This window comes from Mesocricetus auratus, unplaced genomic scaffold (genome assembly GCF_017639785.1).
Source record: "Mesocricetus auratus isolate SY011 unplaced genomic scaffold, BCM_Maur_2.0 Super-Scaffold_100010, whole genome shotgun sequence".
NCBI classification, from domain to species: domain Eukaryota; kingdom Metazoa; phylum Chordata; class Mammalia; order Rodentia; family Cricetidae; genus Mesocricetus; species Mesocricetus auratus.
Genome location: NW_024429194.1, coordinates 34,084,637 through 34,111,847, shown reverse-complemented (window position 1 = coordinate 34,111,847; position 27,211 = coordinate 34,084,637). Strand labels below are relative to the sequence as shown.

The 27,211-nt window shown below is 49.6% G+C and overlaps 2 protein-coding genes across 4 annotated transcripts in view; both read left to right on the top strand.

Moving 5' to 3' along the window:
- The window catches only part of Pnkd (PNKD metallo-beta-lactamase domain containing), a 66,298-nt gene extending 57,465 nt beyond the window's left edge, over nt 1-8,833 (top strand). For all 3 annotated transcript variants that reach the window (XM_040753336.1, XM_040753337.1, XM_005070500.4), the window contains 8 exons: nt 1,967-2,082; nt 2,218-2,330; nt 3,773-3,831; nt 4,332-4,424; nt 4,727-4,890; nt 5,530-5,616; nt 6,578-6,693; nt 6,897-8,833. In XM_040753336.1, coding sequence (XP_040609270.1) covers nt 1,967-2,082; nt 2,218-2,330; nt 3,773-3,831; nt 4,332-4,424; nt 4,727-4,890; nt 5,530-5,616; nt 6,578-6,693; nt 6,897-7,070 — 922 coding nt within the window. In that variant the 3' untranslated portion in view covers nt 7,071-8,833. The remainder of the gene's footprint in view (nt 1-1,966; nt 2,083-2,217; nt 2,331-3,772; nt 3,832-4,331; nt 4,425-4,726; nt 4,891-5,529; nt 5,617-6,577; nt 6,694-6,896) is intronic.
- A 6,154-nt stretch (nt 8,834-14,987) lies between these two features.
- Nucleotides 14,988-23,914, top strand: LOC101833149 (ciliogenesis associated TTC17 interacting protein). Its single transcript, XM_013113677.3, has 10 exons — nt 14,988-15,049; nt 15,235-15,351; nt 15,620-15,814; nt 16,070-16,125; nt 17,044-17,130; nt 17,313-17,480; nt 21,331-21,455; nt 22,584-22,660; nt 22,925-23,013; nt 23,153-23,914. The coding sequence occupies exons 1-10, from the start codon at nt 15,025-15,027 to the stop codon at nt 23,768-23,770; spliced, it is 1,557 nt and encodes a 518-aa protein (XP_012969131.2). The 5' UTR covers nt 14,988-15,024; the 3' UTR covers nt 23,771-23,914.
- The last annotated feature ends 3,297 nt before the right edge of the window (nt 23,915-27,211 follow it).

Sequence of the window (27,211 nt, the reverse complement as noted above, 5' to 3'; positions counted from 1 at the left end):
CAGGACAACACACCCTCCAAAGTCATCCCTGCTGGAGAATAGATGCCTGGAGGGCAATGGGTTTCACCACTCGCCAGCAGCCACAAACAACCCATCACCGGGTGGTGGTGGTGGTGGTGGTGGTGGTGGCGGCGGCAGCAGCGGCGGCGGCGGTGGCGGTGGTGCATGCCTTTAATCCCAGCACTCGGGAGGCAGAGGCAAGCGGATCTCTGTGAGTTCAAGAATAGCCTGCTCTACAAGAGCTAGTTCCAGGACAGCCTCTAAAGCCACAGAGAAACCCTGCCTCCAAAAACCAAAAAAAAAAAAAAAAAAAAAAAAAAAAAAGAAGAAGAAGAAACTAACCTTGCTCTGTGCCTGGTACAGATGCTGCCCGTCTGCCACCTAGGTCTCCCACCTGCCTCAATCCACTGTCGTCCATCCTAAGAGGACTTGGGGTGATCAAAGGGACACTTCTGGGTTAGATTTGCAGCCTTGATGTTGTGAAGTTTATGTGCCTATCTCATTCATGTTTCAAATTGGTTTCTTCTCCTTTTTGCATTTGCTTTTTCAGGTAGTAATTCTTATGCTTGTTGATTTAAAAACAGAAGGGAAGTAAAATAAATGTAATTGTCCAACAATACCAGTTGGGGGGTGTCTTGTCTCTGAGCCACAGGCTTCTTTTAGAATCCCTGAATCTGGCCGGGCGGTGGTGGCGCACGCCTTTAATCCCAGCACTCGGGAGGCAGAGGCAGGCGGATCTCTGTGAGTTCGAGGCCAGGCTGGACCGACAGAGTCGCCCTGTCTCGTAAAAAAAAAAAAAAAAAAGAATCTCTGAATCTGTTTGTCTCCATCTCTCCTTCTTTCTCCAAATTCATAGCATATTTACCACAAGCGAAGGAGCCGTGAGGTGGAACTGGGGGTGGGGCGTTCCATCCCCAGCACACAGAAGAAAGACACACCATTGTTTTCACCACCAAGGGCCACTTCCAGTGACCCCGGGTCTTTTCCCAGTAGGAGCATCTAAATATGTAATCCTCCTCCTGAACAAGGAAAGGTCTATGCACCATTCAGCTATTTAGAAGTCTATAACCTTACTCCTGCAGGCCATTCATGGATATCTAGGTTGTATTCAGTGCCCCCTCACCCCCGAACTGGGTATCTCTCCTACACCAGCTCTTTCCTTTTACAGCAGAAAACACCAAGAATTAGCAATGAGCTGATGGGAGGTCAGCTCAAGTCTGCTTCCCTCAACTCCTACTTGGCCTCCTCCTCATGAACGTGTCATCCTGGAGGCCTGTTTTCCTGGTCTACTATGTCTGTGACATGCTTGTTTATTCTCTCTGTGTGTGTTTGTGCTGTACTCCTCGGGGAGAGATCAGAGGACGATTTGCAGGAGTCAGTTTCCTTCTACTCTTGGGGCCCTGAGGATCAAGCCCAGTAATCAGGCTGGGCCTCAAGCGCCCTTCTGGGTAAGCCATCTCATTGGCCAGGTCTACCGTATCTGACTGTTTTCAGCTGGTCACTGTATCCCTCCTGTGTGGTCAGCTTCAGGGAGCGATGACTGTCTTATACAGTGTACACAGCACTTGGCCAGTAGCCGGGCGTCAGTAAATGTGCCTGGAAACATGAAAGTCTACAGGACTAAAACTGAGTTGCAAATGAAACCAAAAGTAGAGGACCTATAAAAATGGGCATATAACACAGAATGCAGAGCCTCTCTTGGCATACCAGAATTGCCAGGACAGGTGAGGGGTGTAGAGTAGAAGTCCTGGCTAGGCTGCAGCTGAACCTTTACTGCCAAACCATCCAGGACCTATTTGGTCTTGACTACACTAAGTGAGTTTGGGTTACACGAGACTAAGAAAGAACAAAACAACAACATCAAAAAATGTTCGGCAAAGAACTCCTGAGGGAGTAGAGATGCCAGAGGTGTGGGCCTACAGTTGTGGAAGTGGATTAATCTCCCCCTACACCGTCTGCCCTGCAGGTACAGCCTGTACACCCGAACCTGGCTCGGGTACCTCTTCTACCGACAGCAGCTTCGGAGGGCTCGGAATCGCTATCCCAAAGGCCATTCCAAAACTCAGCCCCGCCTCTTCAATGGTAAGCTCTGGCTGCCCCAGCCAGCTCCCGAGCCTGCTCCCCATGCTCACCTCCCTGGCTACTGCCCTTCTCCTCCTCCTCAGCCCCCTGGTGGGCTTCCCAGCCTGCCGCAGCTTCTCCGTCTGCCTTTCCCAGGAGTGAAGGTGCTTCCCATCCCTGTCCTCTCGGACAACTACAGCTACCTCATCATTGACACCCAGGCCGGGCTGGCTGTGGCTGTGGACCCCTCAGACCCAAGGGCTGTGCAGGTGAGGGGAGAGGGAGCAGGGTGCTGGGAGTCACTGGGGGAAGGCCAGCTTCTCTTGCCAGACAGGGGCTGGCCCAGGTTCGCCCTTCTATGGGATACGCTCCTGCGCATGTGTGGGCATCGGCACACAAGAACCGCCCCCATAGAGCACCGGGAGGAGTGAGTGTCTTAGGTAGAGCCAGAGGTGCGTGTTCTGGCCTAGGACCATGAAAACTGGCAGTTTCCAGTCTGCCTCTTACCTTCTTTGTTCCCCTGGTGGATATTCTTTTTCATTTTTAATCATGTAGTTACTTATTGTTCGTGTATTTGGGGGGTTGTTTGTCTTCTTTCTTTTTTTCCTTCTCTTCACCAGGCTCCCCAAGACAGGGTCTCACTAAGTAGTTTTAGCTGGTCTGGAATTCGACATCATGTTGACCAGGCTGGCCTTGAACTCGCAGACATCTGTCCTCTTTGTCCTCCCCAGTGCTAGGATTAAATGCATGCACCCCCGTGCCTGGTATAACATTTTTTCAATTATGTGTGTGGTGTGTGTGTGGTGTGTGTGTGTGTGCGTGTGCTGTGTGTGTGTGTGGTATGTGTGTGGTGTGTATGTGTGCTGTGTGTGTGTGTGGTGTGTATGTGTGTGTGTGGTATGTGTGTAGTGTGTATGTGTGCTGTGTGTGTGTATGTGTGTGTGTGGTATGTGTGTAGTGTGTATGTGTGTGTGTATGTGTGTGTGCGTGTGGTGTGCGTGTGTGCGTGTGATGTGTGTGTGTGGTGTTTGTATGTGTGTGTGGTATGTGTATGTGTGGTGTGTGTGTGGTATGTGTGGTGTGTATGTGTGTGTGTGCGCGCGCGTGTGGTGTGCGTGTGGTGTGTATGTGTGTGCGTGTGTGTGGTGTTTGTGTGTGTGTGTGTGGTATGTGTGTGTGTGTGGTGTGTGTGTGTGTGTGTGTGTGTGTGTTCATGGCATGCAGTGGAGGTCAGAGAACACCTTGTGTTATCTCTTTCCACCTTTATTGAAGGTCCTGGTGATGGAATTTGCCTGCTGAGCCATCTCACTAGCCCCAGACTCTCTTACTTCTTTGACCTCTTCCAGTACCTGGCCCTGTCTGCCTTTCCCTTCATATTCATATTCATATTCATATCTTCTCTATGTCCCTGCCTCCCTCCTTCCCTCTGTGTGTGTATTGTATGGTACTGGGAATAGAATCCAGGGCCTAGAGCTACTTCTCAATGTGAGTGTATCAGTGTCAACGCCTGATGCTCCCTTTCTCCTCCCTGCCCCACTCCACGCTGGGTCTCTTTTCTACTCTTCAAGTCCCCTTTACCAGCTTCTCATTCCCAGCCCATCTCCTGCCTTTCCTTCATCTCTCCAGCTGTCTCTTCCACTCAGCCCCAAGTAGACTTTCGTTGTCTCCCTCTGTATCCTCTCCCGCCCTCAGTGCCTCTTCTCTCCCCCAGGCTACCATTGAAAAGGAAAGAGTTAACTTGGTTGCCATTCTCTGCACCCACAAGCACTGGTAAGGGTCTGGGAATGGTGGGGCTATGACTGCAGGCAGTTTTACCTTCATAGGCTGGGCTTGCAGGCCGGGCTCAGACCTGGGGTGTATGAGGATAGGCAGGACCCACTTGGGCACCAACAGAGGCAGAGAGAAAGGGGCTGGGTCATTTATCATGGCACTCAGCAACTTAGTGCCTCAGAGGAGGGCAGGAATTGCTGTGTTCCATTCATGGGCATGCAATAGACATCCACAGAATGAACATCTAGTTAGCTGGCTGGTGGCACAAGATACAGAGGATGGAATGTTAGGTGGGTGTGGTCAGATTTGAGGGTGACAACTGGTGCTGAGCGAGAGTCCAGAATGATCAATTGGAATTGGTCATAGAAGCGTAGCAAGTTGAGGGGCGGCTGAAGCAGGGAAATGGCTTGAACAAGAGCCAGGGGGTACTTTAGGGAAGGGGGAAGTCTAAGCACAGTTACCCTTTGGAGTCCCCTGTGCTCATCTCTGCCATCCTGCAGGGACCACAGTGGAGGGAACCGTGACCTCAGCCGGCGGCACAGGGACTGTCGAGTGTATGGGAGCCCTCAGGATGGTATTCCCTACCTCACCCAGTAAGTCCCTGACCCTGCCTGCAGTCTTCCAGGGTGTCAACAGCTGGGTCTTTGGCGACACCCGCCTAGTTCTTAGACAGCTAAGTGGAATCCATGTGAGAACACTGGCCCTGTTTGCCCCAAGATGACCCAGCCATGGTCAGAAGACAAAGGTTATAATCAGACCCTGGGCACCTGTGCCTTCACCCTACTGTAGAAGCCACCCTCCTATAAGTCACCCAGCCCTCAAGTCTGGGGTCATAGTTGTGATCAGCATGACACAAGCGTGAATTCTCTCTTTTCCCTGTTGTTTTGTTCCCCAGTCCTCTGTGTCATCAGGATGTGGTCAGTGTGGGACGGCTTCAGATCCGGGCCCTGGCCACCCCTGGCCATACTCAAGGCCATCTGGTCTACCTGCTGGATGGGGAGCCCTACAAGGGTCCTTCTTGCCTCTTCTCAGGGGACCTGCTCTTCCTCTCTGGCTGTGGTGAGTTTCTGCAAAAGAGGGGAGGAAGGATGGGAGAGGGTGACAAAGGCCAGAGCAGCAACTATTCCGTGTCACATTTGGAAATGTTGTTTTCCAACATCCCAATGGCTATTTAGCAGTCATCTCCACTCCTGTTGCCTGTTTATGTTCTCAAGATTCTCACAGGGCATGGACCTAAGGATAGGACCCTGTAAGCAAAGACCCCATAGAGCACTGATTTCCACTGGGTAGGACCTGTTTCCCCAAGATAGTGACCCGGAAGAAGAAGCCAAGAAAAGCTGAGGAAGTTTACATGAGAAGGAAGCACTATGGGTGGGTGAGGACCCTAAGTCCTAGACTGCAGAGTCCCAAAGGATAGACAAGTCTGAGACGCTCTTGGTGGGAGGATGATCTCTACCCACCAAGCCTGGACCTTAGGAAGCCAGCCTGAGGATCCAGCAGTCCTGCCCTCCACCTGCCACTGTGCGTGGGGCCTCACACCACCTCTCCTATAAGGAGGGAGTAGATGCCTGGGATGGCCAGGCAGGCCTCATTTCAAGGACTCGTGGCTGACCAAATCTGCCTCATCTGGGTCCAATCCCACCACTTTGTGTACCTTATACCATATTGTGTCATCCTTGAATATCTGACCCCATGCAGGACGGACCTTCGAAGGCACAGCAGAGACCATGCTGAGCTCACTGGACACTGTGTTAGACCTGGGGGATGACACCCTGCTGTGGCCTGGTGAGGTGCCCCTCTCCCTCCTCCCAGCCCTATGCTTTGACTGGTAACCAGGGCCCTCCCAGTCCCTCACTTTCCTAGAGACTGGCAAGCTGAGTTCATGGCCCAGAGGTAATACAGCCAATCTTCCGGGGGTGGGAGCACACACTGACCTTCCTCCTGGAGTGTAGTGCTGGCTAAATGATAGCCAGGCCTTTGGTGCCACTGTCCCCTTCCCTGGTCAGCCCTAGGCCTTGGGAGTCCTGGAGAGATATCTAATTGTTCAGATAACTGTGATCAAAGCCCAGACAGAAAGTAGTTTTTGCTTATCTGAGAAAACAGTAAATCTGGTCCATGTGTATCCATTGGCCTGTATTTGATACAAGTAGTCACAGATACCTTATTTAATACCGAGAACACATACTCATTTGTGTAATGGATATTTATGCAGCTATCACTTACCAGGCCCTGTTCTATGCGATGGGAAAATCACAATTAAACATGGCCTTCACACACACACACATACACACACACACACACACACACACACACACACACACACACACGCAAACACACACACTCTCTCCCCAAATCCACTCCCTCCTCCTTACCCGTCCTACTTTTTTTTTCTTTTAATTTTTGTCTGGCATGTTATTTTCTCCAAATTAGAAAACTGTGGCTTAGGGAGGTGCCAGGTCATAATTGAAGTCATGCTGGGCAGGGTAAGGGCAAACTGTGACCTCCAAGCTCCAAAGTTAGTGATTTTCCCCATGAGCCCAAACCTCTGCCCATACTGCCTCTACCTCTCCCCAAGGCAACAGTGCCCAGGGTTGGAAAAGCAGCTTTGGTGTTGGGATTTTTCAAGAACCCTGCCCTCCCCTCTGACTGCTGGGTAGCCCTGGGCCTGTGCCTTGGAGTAGGAAGGACTTATGAGCTCACCACCAGTCTCTCTTTGCTGCCTCTTGGCCCCTCTGACCGTGGCTAGGACACGAATATGCAGAAGAGAACCTGGGCTTTGCAGGCGTGGTGGAGCCCGAGAATCTGGCTCGTGAGAGGAAGATGCAGTGGGTGCAGAGGCAACGGATGGAACGCAAGAGCACAGTGAGGCCTGGGGACAGGGGTGGATGAGATGGGGAACTAGGCCGTTCATCTAGCCAGTGCCTATCGCTGCCCAGCCTGGGCCTGCAAGCACTTTCCAGAGCTTTGGCCTCTTGTGCTAGGAGGGTAGGGGCTAGGACAGACGTCCCTGTTTGGGTCCTTTTTCCAGATTCTATCCACCCATCCCTGTGCCTCTTGCTCTGCAGTGCCCATCCACCCTGGGAGAGGAGCGCGCCTACAACCCATTCCTGAGAACCCATTGCCTGGCACTACAGGAAGCTCTGGGGCCAGGGCCAGGCTCCACCAGTGATGATGGCTGCTCCAGGGCACAGCTCCTGGAGGAACTGCGCCGACTGAAGGACATGCACAAGAGCAAGTGATACCCCCAGCCCACCCCAGTCCAGGCTGTCCCCACGGAGGGGAAGCCACCTACCGCTCACACCATGCCACCCTCTCCATCACTAGTACTACCACCGCCATTGTTGCCCCAGGCAGCACCATTCCTCCAGACCCGTCAGAGAGGGCAGAGCAGTGGGACCTAGAGGAGGCAGCGGTAGACGCCTTGGAGACCACACACATTACAGCTGGGGATTCAGAGTAAGAGGAAGGCAGCACCTGGGACGTCTCTAGACTTTGCTGCCTTGGAGAGTCTGCCTCCCTTCCCCCACTTGTGACCCAGTAGCCAGATGATGAAGGCTGCTCTTGGCTCCTTTTCCAGAGGCCACATTCCCACTGGAGCCCAGGAACCTGGGAGAGCAGAGCACTGAGCAGGCTAGTCTGTCCTCCACCTTTCCCATCCAGGGTTGTTGGAGAAGCTCACCCTGAAAACATGGTTTAAGGTATGGTGCCTGGTTAAGTGGTCACCAACAGGGGCATCCAGACTCTGGGTGACTGATACCCCAAGCCCCACCTTACCCACCCTGCTAAGACATTGCCAGGCAGAGCCATTCCTAAGAACACCCAAGGGCTGGAAGCCTGGCTCTGGCCAATCCCTGCCTCACCGAATCCCCTGATGGATAGAGGGAAAGGTCCCCGATTGCCAAGGAATCTTCTGCCTCCGGCCAAAGAGACACAAGATGCTGGGATACAGAGCCACTCGCCAATGCACATCTGTCCCGGGTCTGCCACTGGCCTCTGCTCCTGCCTCGGGTCACAAGGGCCCGCCTTCCCAGGGGAGAGTGAGCTGTGGTCGGCCTGAGAGACCCTGCTTTCTCCTTTGGGCCCTTGTTCTTAGGAATTCCCGCCTGCCTGCTGTCTTCCTTACCATCTCTCGTTTCTCCTCAGCTCTTTTCTTCTTGAAGTCATTAAAGGCTGATCTTTCAGTCCAGGTACTCATCTGGCTCCTTGTACTGTGCCAAAAAACTTCCATCCCCCTCCCTCCCCCCCCCCCCCCCCGTGACTTCCCACTGGCTCCAGCCCCATGCATCAGTTACAGAAAGCAGAGGCTGAGGCAGGGAGCTCAAGTGGCAGCTTCCAGGACCTCAGGCCTGAGCCCACCCCAGTGCTCACCCTCCTCCCAATGCACGTGTCCTCTGGTCTCAGGTCGACGGCTCTCTGGGGCCACAGTGAGGACTACTGTGGTTGTTTAGCAAGCACACTGGGTTAGCCAGGAGCCACACTTTCTACGTCAGAGCCTTCCCTTGGGCTGTGCAGTGCCCTGTAATGATCCTCCAAGACACTCCTGCCCTCAGTTTCTCTTTTCATCTGGCCTCGGCTGCCCTCTCCAGCCCCAGCCTTTGGAACCCACTCTAGCAATACCACCAGACTAGTTAGCCTTCCCTGCCCCCAAGACACACGCAGTTCCTCGCGCCTTCGTGCCTTCGCTCATGCTGTTTCTTCAGCTGGAATGCCTTCCCGCTCCTTCCGACTCCTTTGCCTGTCAGACGCCGATATTAGCCTCTCCCAGGCCCCTCCCCCAGGAAGGCGTCCCTCACCCCTGTCTTCCAGGCTACCTCTGCACCTTGTAAAAGCTTCTCTCCTGGTACCCATCACGCCATATTTTACTTGTTTACATGTTTGCCTCCCCTTCTAGACTGTGAATCCTTAAGGGCATGGACTGTATCTTATGCATCTCTGTATTCTGCGCCTAGCACGGTGCCTGGCACACAGTAGGCGCTCAATAAATGTTGAATGAATGATTTAACTCAATGGCTTATCTGTGCTACTGCATGGGTAACAGCAGCAGAGAACCTGCTCACTGTTGTCTGACTCCATTCTGGGTCCCATAACAGGGATCTTACATGGGAAGAGCTTTGGCCAGCCTATCATGTACTAAGCCCTGGGTTCAATCCCCGGTAGCACCAGAACAGCCCAGAAACAATGCCCTCCACAGCCTGTGTGCTTTGGTTCAGAGTTTGCAATGTGGGTATCCTGGTCTTTCTCCAAGCTTGAGACACACAAGACGCCACTGGCCACAGCCCAGCAATGAAGAGAGCTTCGGGAGCACAACCTTCACTCCAGCTTGTCTCTGTTTCTTCTTTTGGTTTTTCAAGACAGGGTCTGTGTAGCTCTGGCTGTTCTAGAACTGGCTGTATAGACCAGGCTGGCCTCAAACACAGAGATCCACTTGCCTCTGCCTCCTGAGTGCTGGGATTAAAGGTGTGTGCCACCACCACATCCAGCAGGCTTTATTCATTCATTCGTTTGTTTTTCTCTAGTTTGTCCTACTGCATTTGTAAAAAAGAAAAAGCTACAGCTGGGTGGGGGGGCACACCTTCAATCACAGCACTCAGGAGGCAGAGGCAGGTGAATCTCTGGGAGTTCTAGGCCAGCCTGGTCTACAAAGAGAGTTCTAGGGCAGCTAGGGCTGTTACACAGAGAAACCCTATCTCAAAAAAACAAAACAAAACAAACAAAAAAGCTGGAGTCCTGTTCACCTCTTGCTTTATCACATTGACTTTATTTTTTGTAGTTACTTGTGAATGGGCACCGCTCGTGGACAGAAGTTTTCGTCCCACCTGGTCCCAAATAAACACACAGAGGCTTATATTAATTGTAAACTGTAAGGCTGATGGCTCAGGCTTCTTATTGGCCAGCTCTCTCTTAATTATTAACCCATTTCTATTAATCTATATATCTCCACGTGGTCTTGGCTTACCAGAGAATGCCTGGGAAGCTACAGGCCATCTCCCTTGCGACTCACTCTCCAAGTACTCTTCCTAGTCTGATAGCCCCGCCTATACTTCCTGGCGGCTACACCCTGCCTGTCCATTGGCCAAAACAGCTTTATTCATCAACCAATAAGAGAAACATATATTCACAGCATACAGAAGGATGTCCCCATTAGATACTTGTTTTTAGTAAGCAAGATTGGTTATGAGTTCATGAAGGTAATTAAAGATATTTATTTTTTAAAAAGATTTTAAGTGATTTGTTTATTCTTATTTTATGTGCATTGGTGTTTTGCCTGCATGTGTGTCTGTGTGCCATCATCAGGTCCCCTGGAACTGGAGTTATAGACATCTGTGAGCTACCATGTGGATGCTGAGAGTTGAACTCAGGTCCTCTGGAAGAGCAGTTAGTGCTCTTAACCACTGAGCTGTCTCTCCAGCCCGAAGCAAGCACTATTTTTTTTTCAAGACAGGATTTCTCAAGATATTTCTTAAAATAGGAAAATATGAAATAAAGAGACCCCTAGCTGTGGTAATACTTCTACAGGTGGCCTTGTATGGCTGAAGACCAGCACACACTGGTACAGCACCATACCAGGCCAGGCAAGAATGGTTTTCCCACCTTGGCAGAGGTTAGCCTCCCTCTTAGGCATGGGGATGGGCCACAGTCCTCACCTTCCTCATGAAGGATAGCTCTGTGATGAGTTTGGCTCACTGCTGTCCTAGTAGGATGATCCCAGGCCCTGGAGCACACAGGCCACTCTGGGCATGCTCAGTGGAAGGAGCTCTCATTGATAGTTCTTGGGCTGGGGAAGCATTTCCAAGGCCTTGGGGACCCTCCCACCCGACTGTGTACTTTGAATGACAGGTGAGCGTGTACATCTTCAGCTGGTGCTTCCCAAACAATCATGCATGAGGTTTCTGTTCATAGGACAGTGGGTGTCATCAGCCTTAGACCTCTGGGGATCAGTCCCAGCTCTGTCCTGCTTGCCAATGTCTTGAGCAAGTAATTCCCCTGTCTTATTTCTATAAGAGGCTGTCAGAGGAACAGCATCTCCATGGGTTGGGTAGGCAACTTGAAATTGATACACTCCAAGTCACGGCATGATGACAGGTACGAACAGAGCCAGGGATTCATAGCATCTTCATTAGGGGGAAGATACAGGAAGATTGCAGATTTGGAGCCAGGCTGAACTACATCCCAAGTGAGACCCTGTCTCGTAGCAAGAGCAGAACCAGCATGGTGGCATACATTCCAGCACTTAGAAGACAGAGGCAGGAGAGTCTGGAGTCCAAAGCCAGCCTGGGCTACACAGAGCTATCTCTGACCTACTCTGTCTCAAAAATCAAGCAAGCAACAACCAGAAAACCAAAAAACTTTTTAAATTAACCACAAACAAAAATAAGAGTGTCTTCATTCAGCTCTGCTTTCTTCTGTATTCGTTTCTCTCCTGTCTGGCTTTCTCCTTGTAGGACACAGATGGTCTCTAGAAATTTCAGCCTCACAGACTACCAGTTCGTCGAGCCTAGCAGAATCTCCTTTAGTTCCAGGAATGGAGTTCTACTGGTTCATCTTGGGTCATATGACCAAGGATGGGCTCCATCAGTTCCAACATTATCATACTGAACTGAAAAGGGGGAGAGTCCCAAACAACAGGTGACTGACAATGCCCAACAACCTATGCACAAGTTTCCACCAGTGCCCACTGAAAATAAAGGTGAACATGGACTGACCCCAAGGGTGTTTAAATAATACACAGTTTCAAAAATAACCAGAAAATGGTTTGGTTTTGTTCATTTCTTTTCCCATATTTCGAAAATGAATGTGGAAGCCATGTGTGTGTTAGTGTGTGTGCATGCCCATGTGTATGTGCATATGTGAGTGTGTGAGTGGGGGGCTGGGGCCCTCTTGATTTCTGAAGCCCTGCTCACGGGGAAAAACCATTGAAATCAGGTGGAAGGCCTGGTATGGTAGAACACACCTTTAATCCCAGCACTGGGAAGGAAGAGGCAGATGGATATCTAAGGCCAGCCTGGATTACATAATGAACTCCAGGCCAGCCAGACCTATACAGGGAAATCTTGTCTTAAAACAAAACAAAACAAAAGCAAAAAACAAAACAAAACAAAAAACAAAGAAGAAAGAAAGAACCCTGAAGATTCATACAGGCCAAGTTCAGGTCAAATGAGAGCGGGGATTTGAAGTTGGGTTGGTCTGGCTACAAAGGTAGGTCCTGCCTCTGATTGGCTGCATGCATCCAGAGACAGGTGATGTCCTGAGTTTTGCTGACTGGTTAGAACTATGAGAGATGTACAGTGTCATTTAGCTAAGGAGCAACGTCTCCTTCAACTGATATTGTAATAAACACAGGGCCAGTTCATTGGGCACTAGAACAAACTGTTCCAGAACAAGAGCTACAGCCAAGTGTGATGATATAGGCCTGTAAATTCAGTACTTGGGAGGCAGAGGCAGGGGGATCTTTGTGATTCTGAGGCCAGACTTACAGCAAGTTCTAAGTCAGCCAGGGCTATCTTGTGAGGCCATGTCTCAAGCAAACCAGCAAAGACTCTGGAATCCCAGATAGGTTGGAGTCCATATTTCCCTCCTATGGGCAGGTGACCTTTCTAAATATGGGTTCATCATCTGTCAGTGGGAATGATAATGGTACCAAGACAAGAAGCTTGATGTGCACACTGAATGTGTTAATACTATTTCCTTCAGGTCAGTGGATGCCGCTCAGTAGATGCCTACCTCAGTGGCCAGAGCCTGTTTGTCCCACCCAACACCCCCAGTTTCCACCCAGCTAGCTTGTTCTCTTGCTCTAGTATATGTTCACACGGGTTCAAAGGGTACCACACAATAATATAAATAAAGCCCATTAAAAACAAAAAGTAATCTAGAGAGATGACTCAATGTTTAAAAGCACTTGCTGCTCTTGCAGAGAACCCAGATCTGTTTCCAGTTCCCACACGGCTCACAACCAACTGCAACTACAGTTCCAGAAGACCCAATGTACCAGAAGTTTCCATTCAAGCTATCACCAATCACCCAGTCATCTTTCACCTATTGCTTTCTTGTTACCTCAATTCAGTTCCTTCCTTCCTTCTTTCCTTCCTTCCTTCCTTCTTTCCTCCTTTGTTGTTGTTGTTGTTGTTCTGTTTTCAAGACAGAGTCTCTCTGTGAAGCCCTAGCTGTCTTAGAACTCACTCGGTAGACCAGACTCAGAGATCTGCTGGCCTTTGCCTCCCAAGTGCTGGGATTTTGTGTGCCACCACTGCCCAAGTTTATTTTCACTTTTTGTGACTAAGTCTCATACAGCCCAAGATGGCCTCAAACTCAGTATGTAGCTGGGAATGACCTGGGTGTCTGATTCTCTTACCTGGACCTCCCAAGTGCCGAATCACTCCAGGCACCATCCTGCCCAGCTACTGCCTGAATGCATAGACTCAAGTCTAATTCCCTCTGGTTCCGTCTTAGCTATGTGATGTTTGGGAGACATTGAGCCTCTCTATGCCTTGATTTTCTTACCCACAAAGTTGAGATAATATAAAGTATGTCAGCCAAGCATGGCAGTGCACACCTGTAATCCCAAAACTTGGAAGGTAGAGACAGGATAATGACAATCTCTAGGCTAGCCTGAGCTACATAGTAAAAATGTATCTTGAAAACAAAAAAGCCCAGTGTGGTGGTACATGCCTTTAGTACCCACCACCCAGAAGGCTGTGGATCCCTGTGAGTTCAAGGGCAGGCTGGTCTACATAGACAGTTCTAGGATACTCAGGGATGCATGGAGAAACCCTATCTCAAAAAAGTATTTTAAAGTACTTCAGGGATTGAGACGCAGCTCAGTTGGTAGAGTAGGTGCTGAGCATGCACAATGCCATAGGTTTGATCCCCCAACAACTCATAAACTGAGAATGGTGGCACATATCTGTAATCTTAGCCCTCAGGAGAGAGAGACAGGAAGGTCAGAAATGTGAGGCCATTCTCCACTACATATTAAGTTTGAAGTCAGTCTGAGCTACTTAACAACAAAGCAAAACATGGAAAGTACTTTGGGCCAGCCTGACAAATGAGATAATGCCCATAAATGCCATTAAAACCATGTCTGGCTGAGGACAGATGTGGTTTAGGCGTTTGCTGTAAGGCTAGGTGTGTTGGCACTTGTCTTTAATCCCAGGGCTTGGGAAGCAGAGGCAAGTGGATCTCTATGAGTTCGAGACCAGTCTGTTCTACATAGTAAGTTCCAGGACAGCAAGGGCTATATATAAAAACACTGTCTCTAGAACAACAACCAAACCAAACAACCGAAGAGTTTGGTATGCTTCCCAGTGCTATCATCATTATGCCTACAAGTATGAATGCACCTCCGCTTATGAAGGGTTAGATCTCCGAGTACTTGCCATAGATGACAGCACAGAAAGGTGAAAAAGGAGCAAGATATGAGCCACACAGTCCTCTGCTCTGCCTCCAGTTTGCCTGGCTGGCTGAGAGTTGCAGCTTGCAGGAAAAGTGAAAAACATATGGTGGACCCAGTAACTAGAGATACAGTTTCTACTGAATGTGCAAGGCTTTCCCACCAACGTGAAAGTGATGAGTGAACGGGAGACTGTCCATTGGAGGTTGGAGACTATCCATCTATACTAGGACTACAGCTTACAAAGACAGGTCATACAACCTAGAGGTGGATTCTGTGTATGAGCTAGGTCTCGCTTTAAACTCCTGATCGTCCTTCCTTGGAGTCAGAAGTGCTGGGATTATAGGCATGAGTCCACTACTTCTTTTTATTGTTGTTATATTTTATGTATTTGGGTATTTTGCCGGATGTATGTGTGTACCAGGCATGCATCTGGCGCCCACAGAGACCAGAAGAGGGAGTTGGATCCCACAGAACTGGAGACAGTTGTGAGCTGTCAAATGGATACTTGGATTCAAACTCCTGTCCTCTGGAAAAGTAGCCAGTGCTCTCAACAACTGAGCCATCTCTCCAGCCCTTTATTTAGTTCCTTACTTCCTAGAAAGTTATAATAACCGCTTCCCCTTGCCTCTTAAGAGTGTCAAAGGCTCCCTCTGCTGGACAACCTACGTCTCAAGCTTGGGCTGAGCCCCAAAGCCTGGCAAATCTAGGCTCAGTAAAGTGGGTTGATTGCCCTTTAAGGGGCAGTACCTAGCTTCTGGTTGCCATGGAGACAACTAGTCACAGACTGACTGACCCCAATCAGCATGTCTTCCAAAGTTTCCCTCACAGGTGGGGAATGGGCTGCTCCTGATCTGTGGGTAGAAGGAGAAGGGATTATTTCTCCCTTACAACCTTACCTCAGTGTGGTCTTAGTAAATTCAGCTCCTGGGGACAGGGATCAAGATTGGGGTGCCCCTGTCTACCCTGCCCCTTTCCCCAGGGTCTGACATCTTAGTTTCTCCTTCCTCTTGTAGGCACTAAAGCCAAGAACCAGCCCCATGTAAGCCAGCCGCCGCCGCTGCTGCAGCAGCAAGAGCAGCAGCCGTTCCCAGAGGCCAATGCTGAAGCCATCAGTTTCCTTAACTCTTTCAGTGAGCCAGACGGTGGGGTGGGCATGGGGAGAGGTGGGAGACACGCCCTGTCTCTCTCCCCCCTTGAGACTTGGAAAAGACCTGATACCTATTTGCTAACGTTTGTGGAGGGACAAGCCTATGGGGGGGGGGGTCTTCACCAGCGGGCACCTGTTGATAGCGGGGCGGGGTGGCAGGGCTGGCAAGGACACAGGAGACATGGCAAGGGGTATATGAGTGCTGAGGGGTCTAGAAGCCGAACCTGGAGAGAGCCTCTCTCACCACACAGAGTTGGAGGAACTTCTGTTCTTCTCTGAGACTCTGGCCATCGTCTCCGACACGGGGGAACCTCAGGGAGAGCTGACCATCGAGGTGAAGAAAGGGAAGTACAAGGACAACCTGGGCATCCTGACCCACTCTGTAATGGTTCACGCCTTTAGCCGAGGCTTCCTGGATAAATCGCTGTGTGGAAGCTCCCTCCTAGGTAGAGTTCAGCTGCCAGCTACTCCCCCCCCCCACTAGGCCCCCACTCCAATCCATGTGTCATCAGTCAGCACCTGCAACACCTTGACTTACCTGGGGACTAGGGTGAGCCACCGGGGAGGGGGGAGAGGAGGTTACTCCCAGGACAAGAGCCGTGCTGACCACCCTGTCATTTTCCCATGGCCACATTGCACCAGCCTGGGCTAGCACCTTCGCTAGGGCGGGTAACATCAGCAATTGCCTCCCTGTACCCCAGGCTACCTAACCAATAAACTGGAGCTAATGGAGCAGCACAGCCACGAGTTCATCAAGGTACTTACTCCCAACTTCCTCTAGCCTCATAGCCAGACTAACCTCAAACTTGACATGTAGCTAAGGATGACTTTGAACCCCTAATCTCCCTGCTTTCCCCTCCCAAGTGCTGAACCATTACATCAAGCTACGAGGCTTTCTGTCCATCTGTGTCTGTCTTATTTTTATCTTTTTGCTTTGTCGAGACGGGGATTTTATGTAGATAAGGTTGGACCTCAGCTTAATCCTCCTGCCTCAGTCTCTCAAGTGCTATGATTATAGGAGCGCACCACCATGGCCAGCTGTTTGTCATTTTAAAATGTTTTGTTATTTTGGGGGGAGGACACAAATGTGGGAACCAGTCAGAGGACAATGTCTGGGAGTTGGTTCTCTCTTTTCACCAGAGACTGTAGGATCCAGAGTCCAACTCAAGTGTTAGGCTCTTACACACTGAGACATCTTGCTGATCCAGATTATCATTTTTATTTTAGATCCAAGTCTTTGTACTTCTGTTTTGTCTTTTATAAAGAATGAGACTGAAGGTGGGTGGTGGTGGCACACGCCTTTAATCCCAGCACTCCAGGAGGTAGAGGCCAGCAAATCTCTGTAAGTTTGAGGCTAGCCTGGTCTACAGAGTGAGTTCCAGGACAGCCAGGGCTACACAGAGAAACCCTGTCTCAGAAAAGAAAAGAAAAGAAAAGAAAAGAAAAGAAAAGAAAAGAAAAGAAAAAGAAGACTGACTGTATTTGCCAGTGCTTGGGAAGTCGAGGCGGGGAAATTGCTGCAAGGGCAAGGCTATCCTGGGTTACACAGAGTTCCATGCTCTTCTGAACTACTTTGTCTCAGAAAAACAAAACACACGCAAACAAAATAGACAAAAGATGGCAGCCAGCCTCCCAGGAGTAAGCACTGGATTCTCCCGTGTGTTCCGGCCTGCAGTTTCCCATCCTCCCCATGGAACGGAAGATGAGCATTCTGAGGCAGGATGACCAGATGGTTGTGACCAGAAGTGTCAAGGAGGGCGAGGTAAGAGTGAAAGCCAAGCGGGAACCACCTTCCACATCCTTAGAACCACAGCGGGGACAGGCTTGTGTGTGGCCAGATGCCTAGACCAAGGCCTTGAGAAGAACCATACACCCAACACCCTGCTTGGACACCTCCTGCCTCTTCTGCGCTCCAGGTCTCTGACTCAGATCTGCTCCAAACAGGAAACGAAGACTGGAGTCTCTGTTTTCCCCTGTCAATCACTTAAGGGCTTTGTCTCCAATATCGCCAATCTGGTGCTTCTGAGAGTGATGGCTTGGAGACAGTCAGTGCCCAGCGGTGCTCGCTTCCTGGCCTTGGACACGGAGGGCAAACTATGCTATTGCACCTATGTGAGTACTCTCTCTGGGCAAGGGAACTGGCCTAGGGGCAAACTAGGATAGGGAAGTGGAGTGGGAGAGAGTTGTAACCAAGGTGGGTGGGCATTAAGTCAGGGGGTAGAATGAGATAAGCTAGGACGGGAAGAATAAGAACTGAACTTGGAGAAAGGAAGGCTGAGGATGCAGCAGATGGATTAGCAGTGAATGGGAAGGTGGACAGCAACCTTCTTCACACGAACTTCAATGCACAAAGAAATGTAATGGACGCTTGCTTTTTAAATACACATCCTCTAAGGCTGGAGACATAGCTCAGTGATGCAAGCATGAGGACCCGAGTTTGACCCCCCCCAAACCCATACACCTGGAACACACTTATAATGCCAGAACTGGAGAGGTGAAGACAGCCTGGCTGAATAAGGCAGCCTCAGGTCCCAGGGAGAGACCCCATTTAATAAAAACAAGGTGGGTGTAGAGAGACAGCTCAGGGTTAAGAGCACTCGCTGGAATCAGTCCCCAGCACCCACATGGCAGCTCACAACCTCCTGTAACCCATGTTCCAGGGGATCTAATGTCTTCCTCTTGCCTCTTAGGACACCAGGCACACATGTAATGCATGCATGCATGTATGCATGTATACACATGTAGGTAAAACATGCATACACATAAAAAATTAAAAAACATTTAAAAGAACATAAACAATATGGATAGTTCCTGGAGAACAACACATGCACATGCATGCGGAACACCCACATACATGTGAACTCACGGGCACATGTATACCTGCATGCATAAACAGGTACACACACACACACACACACACACACACACACACACAATACATCATCCAAAGCTAGGCATGGTGTCTGTAATTCCAGCCTGGGAAGTAGAGACAGAAGGGCCAGGAGTTCAAAGTCATTGCTAGCTACCTATTTACTTCAAGACTAGCCTGGGCTACATGAGACCCTGTCTCATCAACAACAACAAAAATCATACATCATCTAGGGCTTTGAAAGTGCTAGGCAAAAGTTTCGCCATTGAGCTATACCTCCATCCAAAGATTTTTTTCAACCGTGTGTGTGTGTGTGTGTGTGTGTGTGTGTGTGTACTCCACAGCTGACTTTCTGTGTGTGTGTGTGTGTGTACTCCACAGCTGACTTTCTGTGTGTGTGTGTGTACTCCACAGCTGACTTTCTGTGTGTGTGTGTGTGTGTGTATTCCACAGCTGACTTTCTGTGTGTGTGTGTGTGTACACCTCCACAGCTGACTTTCTGTGTGTGTGTGTGTGTGTACACCTCCACAGCTGACTTTCTGTGTGTGTGTGTGTGTGTACTCCACAGCTGACTTTCTCTGTGTGTGTGTGTGTGTACTCCACAGCTGACTTTCTGTGTGTGTGTGTGTGTACACCTCCACAGCTGACTTTCTCTGTGTGTGTGTGTGTGTGTAACCACAGCTGACTTCCTGTGTGTGTGTGTGTGTGTGTGTGTGTGTGTGTGTACACTAGCACAAATGTACAAGCAGGTTTGTGCAGGTGGAGGACAGTGGTCAACCACAGGTGTTTTTTCTGTCTGTCTTTCTTTCTTACTGTCTATCTAAACTTTATTTCTCCTCCTAGAATATTCAGTTCATTCAAGATTTTAAAAAGGTCACTGTGGACTGGGCATGTAGATCAGTGGTAAGAAACTTGCCTAGCACAGGCAACACCCTAGGTTTGAATGCCAGCAGCACAAAAAGTCATAAAATCTCATGAAAATAGAGCTGGGTATGTCTTCTTACAATTGGGTCTGGAGATATATGTACTGAAATGCATACATATGGATACTAACTTTCAATATAATATTCTTATGGAATTCTTTTTTTCTTAACTTTTTGAGTTAGCTTGCATCTCAATGTGATGGCCCAAGTTCCTTCAGTATCTTCATGAAGGTTTCTCCCCCATTGGAAGAATTCTGGTTCGATGGTTTTCCATGGTACAATCTGATTGTAGCCTCAGGACCTATCCCGTGTGAACCGTCTGATGCATACTGAGTTGAGACTTTCTGCTGAAGGCACACTAGTGTTTTCCTCCTGTATGGATTCTCAAATGTAATCTAAGAGTTGATCTCTGACGGAAAGTTTTCCCACACTCAGTACACCCGTACGTTTTCCCCAGTGTGAGTTCTCATATGGATGATTATCTGTGAGTTCTAGATAAATGATTTTCTGCATTGACCGCACTCACTCACAGCAGTTTTTCCCCTGATGTATAATGAGGTTTGGTTTCTTTTCTTGGTTTTGTTTTGTTTTGTTTTGTTTTTCAGGACAGGGTTTCTCTGTATTGTTTTGGAGACTGTCCTGGAACTCACTCTGTAGACCAGGCTGGCCTTGAACTCACAGAGATCTGCCTGCCTCTGCCTCCCGAGTGCTGGGATTAAAGGCGTGCGCCCCGTCAGAGGTTTGGTTTTTAAAGAAGGTTTTCGCACCTTCTTTACGCTCATAGGGCCGCTCTCCTGTGTGAATTCTCAGGTGTGTAGTGAGTTCAAACTTCTGAGCAGACATCTTTCTACATTCATCGCGTTCATACAGCTTCTTCTCCATCTGGGCTCTCTGGTGCACAGTGAGGTTTGACTGGTGGGTAAATGCTTTTCCACACTCAGAACATCAAATGGGTTTCTTTCTGGTGCGAATTCTCTGTCATTTGATGAGGGTTGCCTTATGGGAGAAGGTTTTCTTACACACATTCCATTCATAGGGTTTTTCTCCTGTGTGTATCCTCTTATGGCTAATGAGGAATGACTCGAAGGAGAAGGCCTTGTCGCAGTAGACAAAAGGCTGACTAAATTCTTAATTTTCTCATGTTTAAAGATGACTTCTCTATGGCCTTTCCATTCCCATTATAGTCAGAGTATCCTACTCCAGCATGGGGCTTCTCTTATTTCAGATACAGACATGGTTTCCCAAATCCATTGCACTCCTTCTTACACAGCTTCTACTACTAAGAAAGTCTGAGTTATATTTCACAGGTTTTTTTTCATATAATCATCTTCTTCAATTGGTGGTTGGCTCTTGAGGGTTGTAAGTGGCCTCGTCTACTCACCTGGGTCTCTGGGTCCTCTCCACCTGGTCGTTGGCCCTCTGCACTTCCACTGGAAGACAGCTGCTGTAGTTCTCCAGCAGTGCGCCCATGTGTAGAACCCTCTGGGAGGGGTCCAGTTGCTCCCACTCCTCCTGGGTGGAGCCCACAGTTACAGCAGTGAATGAAACTGATCCCTGGGACCCCGTCATTTTCTGTGGTTGGGGTTAAGGCACAGAAGCATGAAGGCACACTCTCCCTGAGGCTGAAAGGGCTGATCCTGTCTCCATGAGCTCTCACCAAGCCTCAGACTGTATAACCTCTCCTCAGCGTGGCTGGAGAATGAATGTCACTTGTTCTTTCTCTCTTTCAGTTTCCTTTTGGAGACAGGGTTTCTCTGTGTACCTCTGGCTGTCCTGGAACTAACTCTGTAGACCGGGCTGGCCTTAAACTTCCAAATGGTGGGATTAAAGATGTCCGCCCGGCTCGGGATTTTTTTCTAAAGCACTGTCCATCCAGTGAGACAAAGTCTCTCGTTGTATGGCACCTCCCTCCACACTGATCCTCATCCCCTGTAGTAAAATGTGCCGACTGGCAGCACCGCCTTGTTGAGACGGCTGGGGAAGGGGTTGTAGGGGTTGGCTGGAGCTGGCAGTGAAGCATTCCCAGCTTATCTTGAGGATGCAACTCAAACTTTGTGGCGTGTGTACTGGTGAGCAGGAATGAAGACCTGGGGAGAGGGAAGGGCTTGAGGAGATGGGGGCACCACGGTAGGCAACCACATCACCGTATTCCCCACTTTGGCTGCTACAGCAATCCCTGGGCTTCCAGACAATCCAAGTGGGCCACCAGCAGGCTGAAATGTTCATCGTGGAACAAACCTTACACTCTGAAGAGGGCATTCCCTTCTCCTGCCAGTTCTACTTGCTCTCTGATGGGTGAGCCACTGGTGGGGAGGACCAGGGGGACACTGTCATGTAACATAGGAGTGTTCAGGCCATGAGGAAAGAACATTCATGGGTAGAATCCAGCAGGGGGTCACTATTGTCCCCAGGATACTGCCGGGACATTTTGTCACTGTGATCTGGGTGTACCTTTGCTTTGTCCTTCTCATTTGCTTTAAAAAAAAAAGTGAGCCCAGGCTAGCCTCAAATGCACAGGGTTTCTCTTTAGCTTTGGAGCCTGTCCTGGAACTCGCTCTGTAGACCAGGCTAGACTTGAACACACAAAGATCTGCCTGTCTCTGCCTCCTGAGTGCTGGAATAAAAGGCGTGTGCCACCACTGCCCAGCTGATACGCATTACTTTTCAAGGCAAGGCTGGATGCTTGCCATTATCTGGACAGGACTCAAGAAATACAAAGATAAGGAGAGGAAGCAGAGTAAACCAGGGACCTCAAGGCAGCTGTCATGACAACACACCACAGATGAGCCTGGACAGGAGCTCACACCTGTCATCCCAGATGAGACAGGAGGATGATCCTAAGTCTGAGGACCATCTACAGTAGAAAGAACTCCTCCAAAAAAGGCAGGCCCAAGTTAAGGGGTGGCTCGGCTGAGAAGGTGATGAGGGAGCTTCCTGCCAAGTCTGATGACCTGAGTTCAATTCCTGGAACCCCCAGAGTAGAAGGAGAGAACCAAATCTCCAAGTTGTCTCCTGACCTCTACATAAGCATGGGCATCACACACACACACACACACACACACACACACACACACACACCAAGGATAAATTAATTTTTTTAAGAGACCAGATGATTTAAGCAATGGCCAGCAGGGTTGGTTCCTGGTGAGATCTCTGGTGACTGCTACCACTCTTCCTCTCTTTAGGGTGTCAGTGGGAAGACAGCTCTCTCTGCTTTCTGTTTCTGTTATGAGGACACCAATCCTCTGATTAGAGCCCCACCATTATGTCCTTCATTTGACCTTAGTCGTTCCCCAGAAGACTCTCATCACACTGGGGGGTAGGTGGGTAGGTGAGGGAGAGCCTCACTCATGATGCTCAACGTCATTGTCGTTAGTTCGGTGGTATAGGAAGACTCTCCCCAACTTGTGTATCGTCCCGCAGGCACCTGGCTAAGAGAATCCAGGTGGGCTCTCCAGGGTGTTGTATCATCACCAAGATGCCCCTCTTGAGGGAAGAGGGTAAGTGGCTCTGGACAGGGTGGGACAGTAAAGGGAGGGTGGGAGGAGCCTGGTCTCTTTTGTTTGGGAAGGACCCAGGGCTCCGGGTGGGACAGGATCTTTGAGTCGGGTGGAGAGGAGGCAGCCCTCCAGCCTCAGGCTCCAAGCGTTAGGCGGGATCTCTGCCATGGGTCTCTCAGCAACAAAGCCCATACTTGAGATTTCCTGGGGTCCCCCTGTGAATGCGAGTGGTGGGTACACAGTTGCCTTGCTCACTCCACTCAGATGTGATTGAGCCTCCGCCCCAGTTTGCTAAGAAGCCCCTGGTGTGGGAGGAAGACATGGAGCTATACTCGAAATTCCTGAACCGGAAGGTGAGAAGCGGCTGCAGCCAGCTAGGGGTCCACCTGTTTTCCTACTGTGGACGGGGAGTGCGAAAATGAGCATGTCCGGGAGATAAGGGGTCCCAGCCCAGCACTCCTTGCTAATCGCATGCGCCCCATGCCCCGCCAGGAGCAGCTACGCCTCAGCCACACCAGCTTTCTGCGGCAGCACCCCGAGGCCCAAGCGCTGATCTCCGACTTCCTGCTCTTCCTGCTGCTCCGCAGGCCGGAGGATGTGGTCACCTTCGCCGCCGAGCACTTTGGGCCCTTCGCGAAGCTGCGCCCGCCGATCCCTGCCCTACGATCCTCACACCGGCCTAACCCTTTCCGCTCGCTGGAGGAGGAGGAAGAGGAGGAGGAAGAAGAGGAGGAGGAGGAGGAGGAGGAGGAAGAGGAGGAGGAAGAAGAGGAGGAGGGAGAGGAGGGAGAGGAGGGAGAGGAGGGAGAGGAGAAGTACTATTACACCGACTACGGTGACTACTACTTCGATGATGAAGACAACAAGGATGATAATGACGACGACGACAACGTCAACGACGAAGACAGCGACAACGATAACGACGATGACATCGATGAAGTCGAGCAGGATGACAACGATGAAGTCGAGCAGGATGACAACGATGAAGTCGAGGAGGATGACAACGATGAAGTCGAGGAGGATGACAACGATGAAGTCGAGGAGGATGACAATGATGAAGTCGAGGAGGATGATGGCGACAACCAGGATTTGGATCTGGAAAAGGACTAGGCAGACAGAGCTAAGAGCGGGAGACTGGGACTGATCCGGTCGGGTATCCAGGCTGCGGGTTCCTTTCCCCGGTGCTACCCGGTCAGCAGGGACTGCCTCTGGCTAGCATCTCTTGTCAAAAATGCAAAGCTGTAATTTTGTTTACCCAGCTAATTTCATCCTTTCTTCCTAGATGCTATTTTCACAGTTATGGCCATTTCAGAGAAAGGAAAATTAAGGCCTGTAGTAAGATGTGTTGGTTCATACACATCCCTAACCAGCACTCAGGAAGCTGACACAGGAACTGCTGTGAGTTTCAGGCAAGCTAGGGCTATGCACCAAGACCCTGTTTCAACTAGGCCCAAACCACCAAAAAATCCTAGCACTTGGCAAAGAAGCAAGTGGATCTCTTCAGTTCCCTTCAGAGCATTTGAGTCCTGTGTGGGCTCCGTAAGATCCTGTAGGGAGGGGAGCAAGATTTTTTTTTTCGAGACAGGGTTTCTCTGTGGCTTTGGAGGCTGTCCTGGAACTCGCTTGGTAGTCCAGGCTGGTCTTGAACTCACAGAGATCCGCCTGCCTCTGCCTCCCGAGTGCTGGGATTAAAGGCGTGCGCCACCAACGCCCGGCAGGGAGCAAGATTTTAACCTGGGGTTAGCCAGGAAAGCCTGCAGTGGCACCCTGAATCTGGACATAATCACCGCCACCTAGAAAAGAATGCACAGAAAGAATGAAGAATGTGAGGGGGGACACGAAACACCCCAGCTCAGCTTCTCAATGCTACAGGCCCTCCACCACTCACCAACACACACGAGACTCCCGCAGGCTGGGCAAGGGATCCCCAGCCTCTCGTTGAGAAGAAAAAAAAGAATAGACAGATACCCATCACTACCCCTAGGTTCCTTGCTTGCCCCCAGCTCTGGCCTGCTGCTGGCTGTGGGCAAGTCCTCTGAGGTGGTTGGTAGTTGGGGTGCAGGCACTGTGCCTCCGTTAATGCTTCTGGTCATCGGCCATCAGCCCCACTACTTTGAAATGGGAGAACTCCAGGATGTAATGAATAGTATGAGTCTTGGCTGCAAGGCTGAGGAATATTGAGAGAAGGCAGTGTCTGTCTCTCAGAGCAGTCACTTCAGAAGACTTCACAGAGAGCTGCCACTTATTTTGGTTTTGGTTTTTGAGACATGGTTTCTCTATGTAACAGCCCTGGCTGTCCTAGAACTAGCTCTGTAGACAAGGCTGGCCTCGAACTCACAGAGATCCAAGTGCCTCTGCCTCCTGAGTGCAAGCGACACCACTGCCCAATGAGCTTCGCAAAAAAAATTTTTATGTCCATCCCCCCCCTTTATATAAAAAAGAAATGCTTTCACAAGCTGGGTGGTGGTAGTGCAAGCCTTTAATCCCAGCACTTGGGAGGCAGGGGCAAGTGGATCTGAGTTCAAGTACAGCATGGTCTACCAAGCTAGTTCCAGTACAGCCAGGGCTACACAGAGAAACCTGGTCTTGAAACCTACTACCCCCAAATTCATAACAAAAGGGGGATAAACCCATAACCAATAAAAATCATCTCAGTTTCTCTATATAGAGGTCTGCACGTACACACACACACACACACACACACACACACACACACACACTTGTTTTTATTATTCTGGGGACAGAACCCAGGACCTCACATATACTAGGCAAGCACTTTACCACAGGACTTAATCCTAGTCCCTGTCGAGAATTTTTCAATAGTTTTTTTTTTATATATAATTCCAATGGTTTAGCAAAATGAAACCATACCGGTAACACATGTTTGCTAGTTATTAATTGGATACTTAACTGTATTATTGAAAATTTTCAGATATTACTCATGAAGCTGAAGTATCCCTAGATCCCACTACAATTCCATTGAATTTTGAAACATTATTTCATGTGTTCAAGCTGACATTTCTGGGGCTGGAAAAATGGTTCAACAAGTAAAAGTGCAATCTGTACAAGGCTGAATACCCAAGTTTCATAATTGGAACCCACATGGAAAGCTGATGTGGCTAAGCATGGTGGCACATGCCTATAATCCCAGCACTCGAAAGCAAAAGCAGCTGGATCTCTGTGAGTTCAAAGCCAGCCTGATGCCTGCATGGTAAGTTCCAGAGCAGTCAGGGCTGCATGGTGAGGTCCTGTCTCACAAACAAACAAAAAAAGCTGAATATGGTGCCTTGAATCTGCAATCCAACCACTTCTGTGGCAAGACTGGAGTCAGAGGGCTGCAGAGATGGCTCAGTGGTTAAGAGCACTGGCTGCTCTTCCAGAGGACCCAGGTTCAGTTCCCAGCACCCACACGGCAGCTCACAACTGTCTGTGACTCCATGTCCAGGAGATCTGGCACCCTCACACAGGCAGACGATCAGGCAAAACACCAATGCAGTAGAAATGAGAGAGACCCTGCTCAATGAGGTAAAAGATGGAACCAAACACACACCACACGTGGGCACCTGTACACACACACACACACACACACACACACACACACACTGCTCATCCATCAGTATATTTAGCTTATTTTTGTTTGTTTGTTTGCTCTATGGACAGTCCCATCATGTACTCTAGGCTAGCCTCAGCCTTTCAACTGTTGGGATTAGAGGTGGACACCACCATCCCCAGTCTATTAATGTGTTTAGAATATACATCTAATATCATACAGCCTTCTGTTTTCCTGCTTCCCTGTATGTTGGTAGGGATCCAACACAGAGCTTCATGCATGCTAAATACACACTCTAACACTGAGGAACATACACCATTTTCTTTGTTATTCTTTGGTCCTTTTTCTTGGGGGAGCATTTGTTCTAAAGACTCTGTTTTAAAACTATTACGCAGTTTTATTATGTGTTTTTAAGAAGATTAAACTCAAGGAAATTAGGGTGTGTGTGGTTTGGTTTGGTTTCTAAGACAGCTTTTTTTGTTTGTTTGTTTTGTTTTTTGAGACAGTGTTTCTCTGTATTGCTTTGGAGGCTGTCCTGGAACTCTTAGATCAGGCTGGCCTCGAACTCACAGAGATCCGCCTGCCTCTGCCTCCCGAGTGCTGGGATTAAAGGCATGCTCAACCAACACCCGGCTCACACTGGCCTCGAATTCACGGAGTAGTCAAGGACTACATGGAACTTTTGATCCGCTTGCCTCCACCTCCCAAGAACTAAGATTATGGGATCACCACACTTGACCTGGATTTTATACTTTGATACAATGTCTCCCTATGTCACTCAGACTGGCCCAGCCCAGTCTTTTATTCTTTATTTTGATGCTGTATTGTATTCAATCAACTTCCCTCTCTCTCTCTCTCTCTCTCTCTCTGAGACAGAGTTTCTCTGTGTTAATAGTCCTGGCTGTCCTGGAACTCACTCTGTAGACCAGGCTGGCCTCGAACTCACAGAGATCCGCCTGCCTCAGCCTTCTGAGTGCTAGTGTACCATACCACCACCCAGC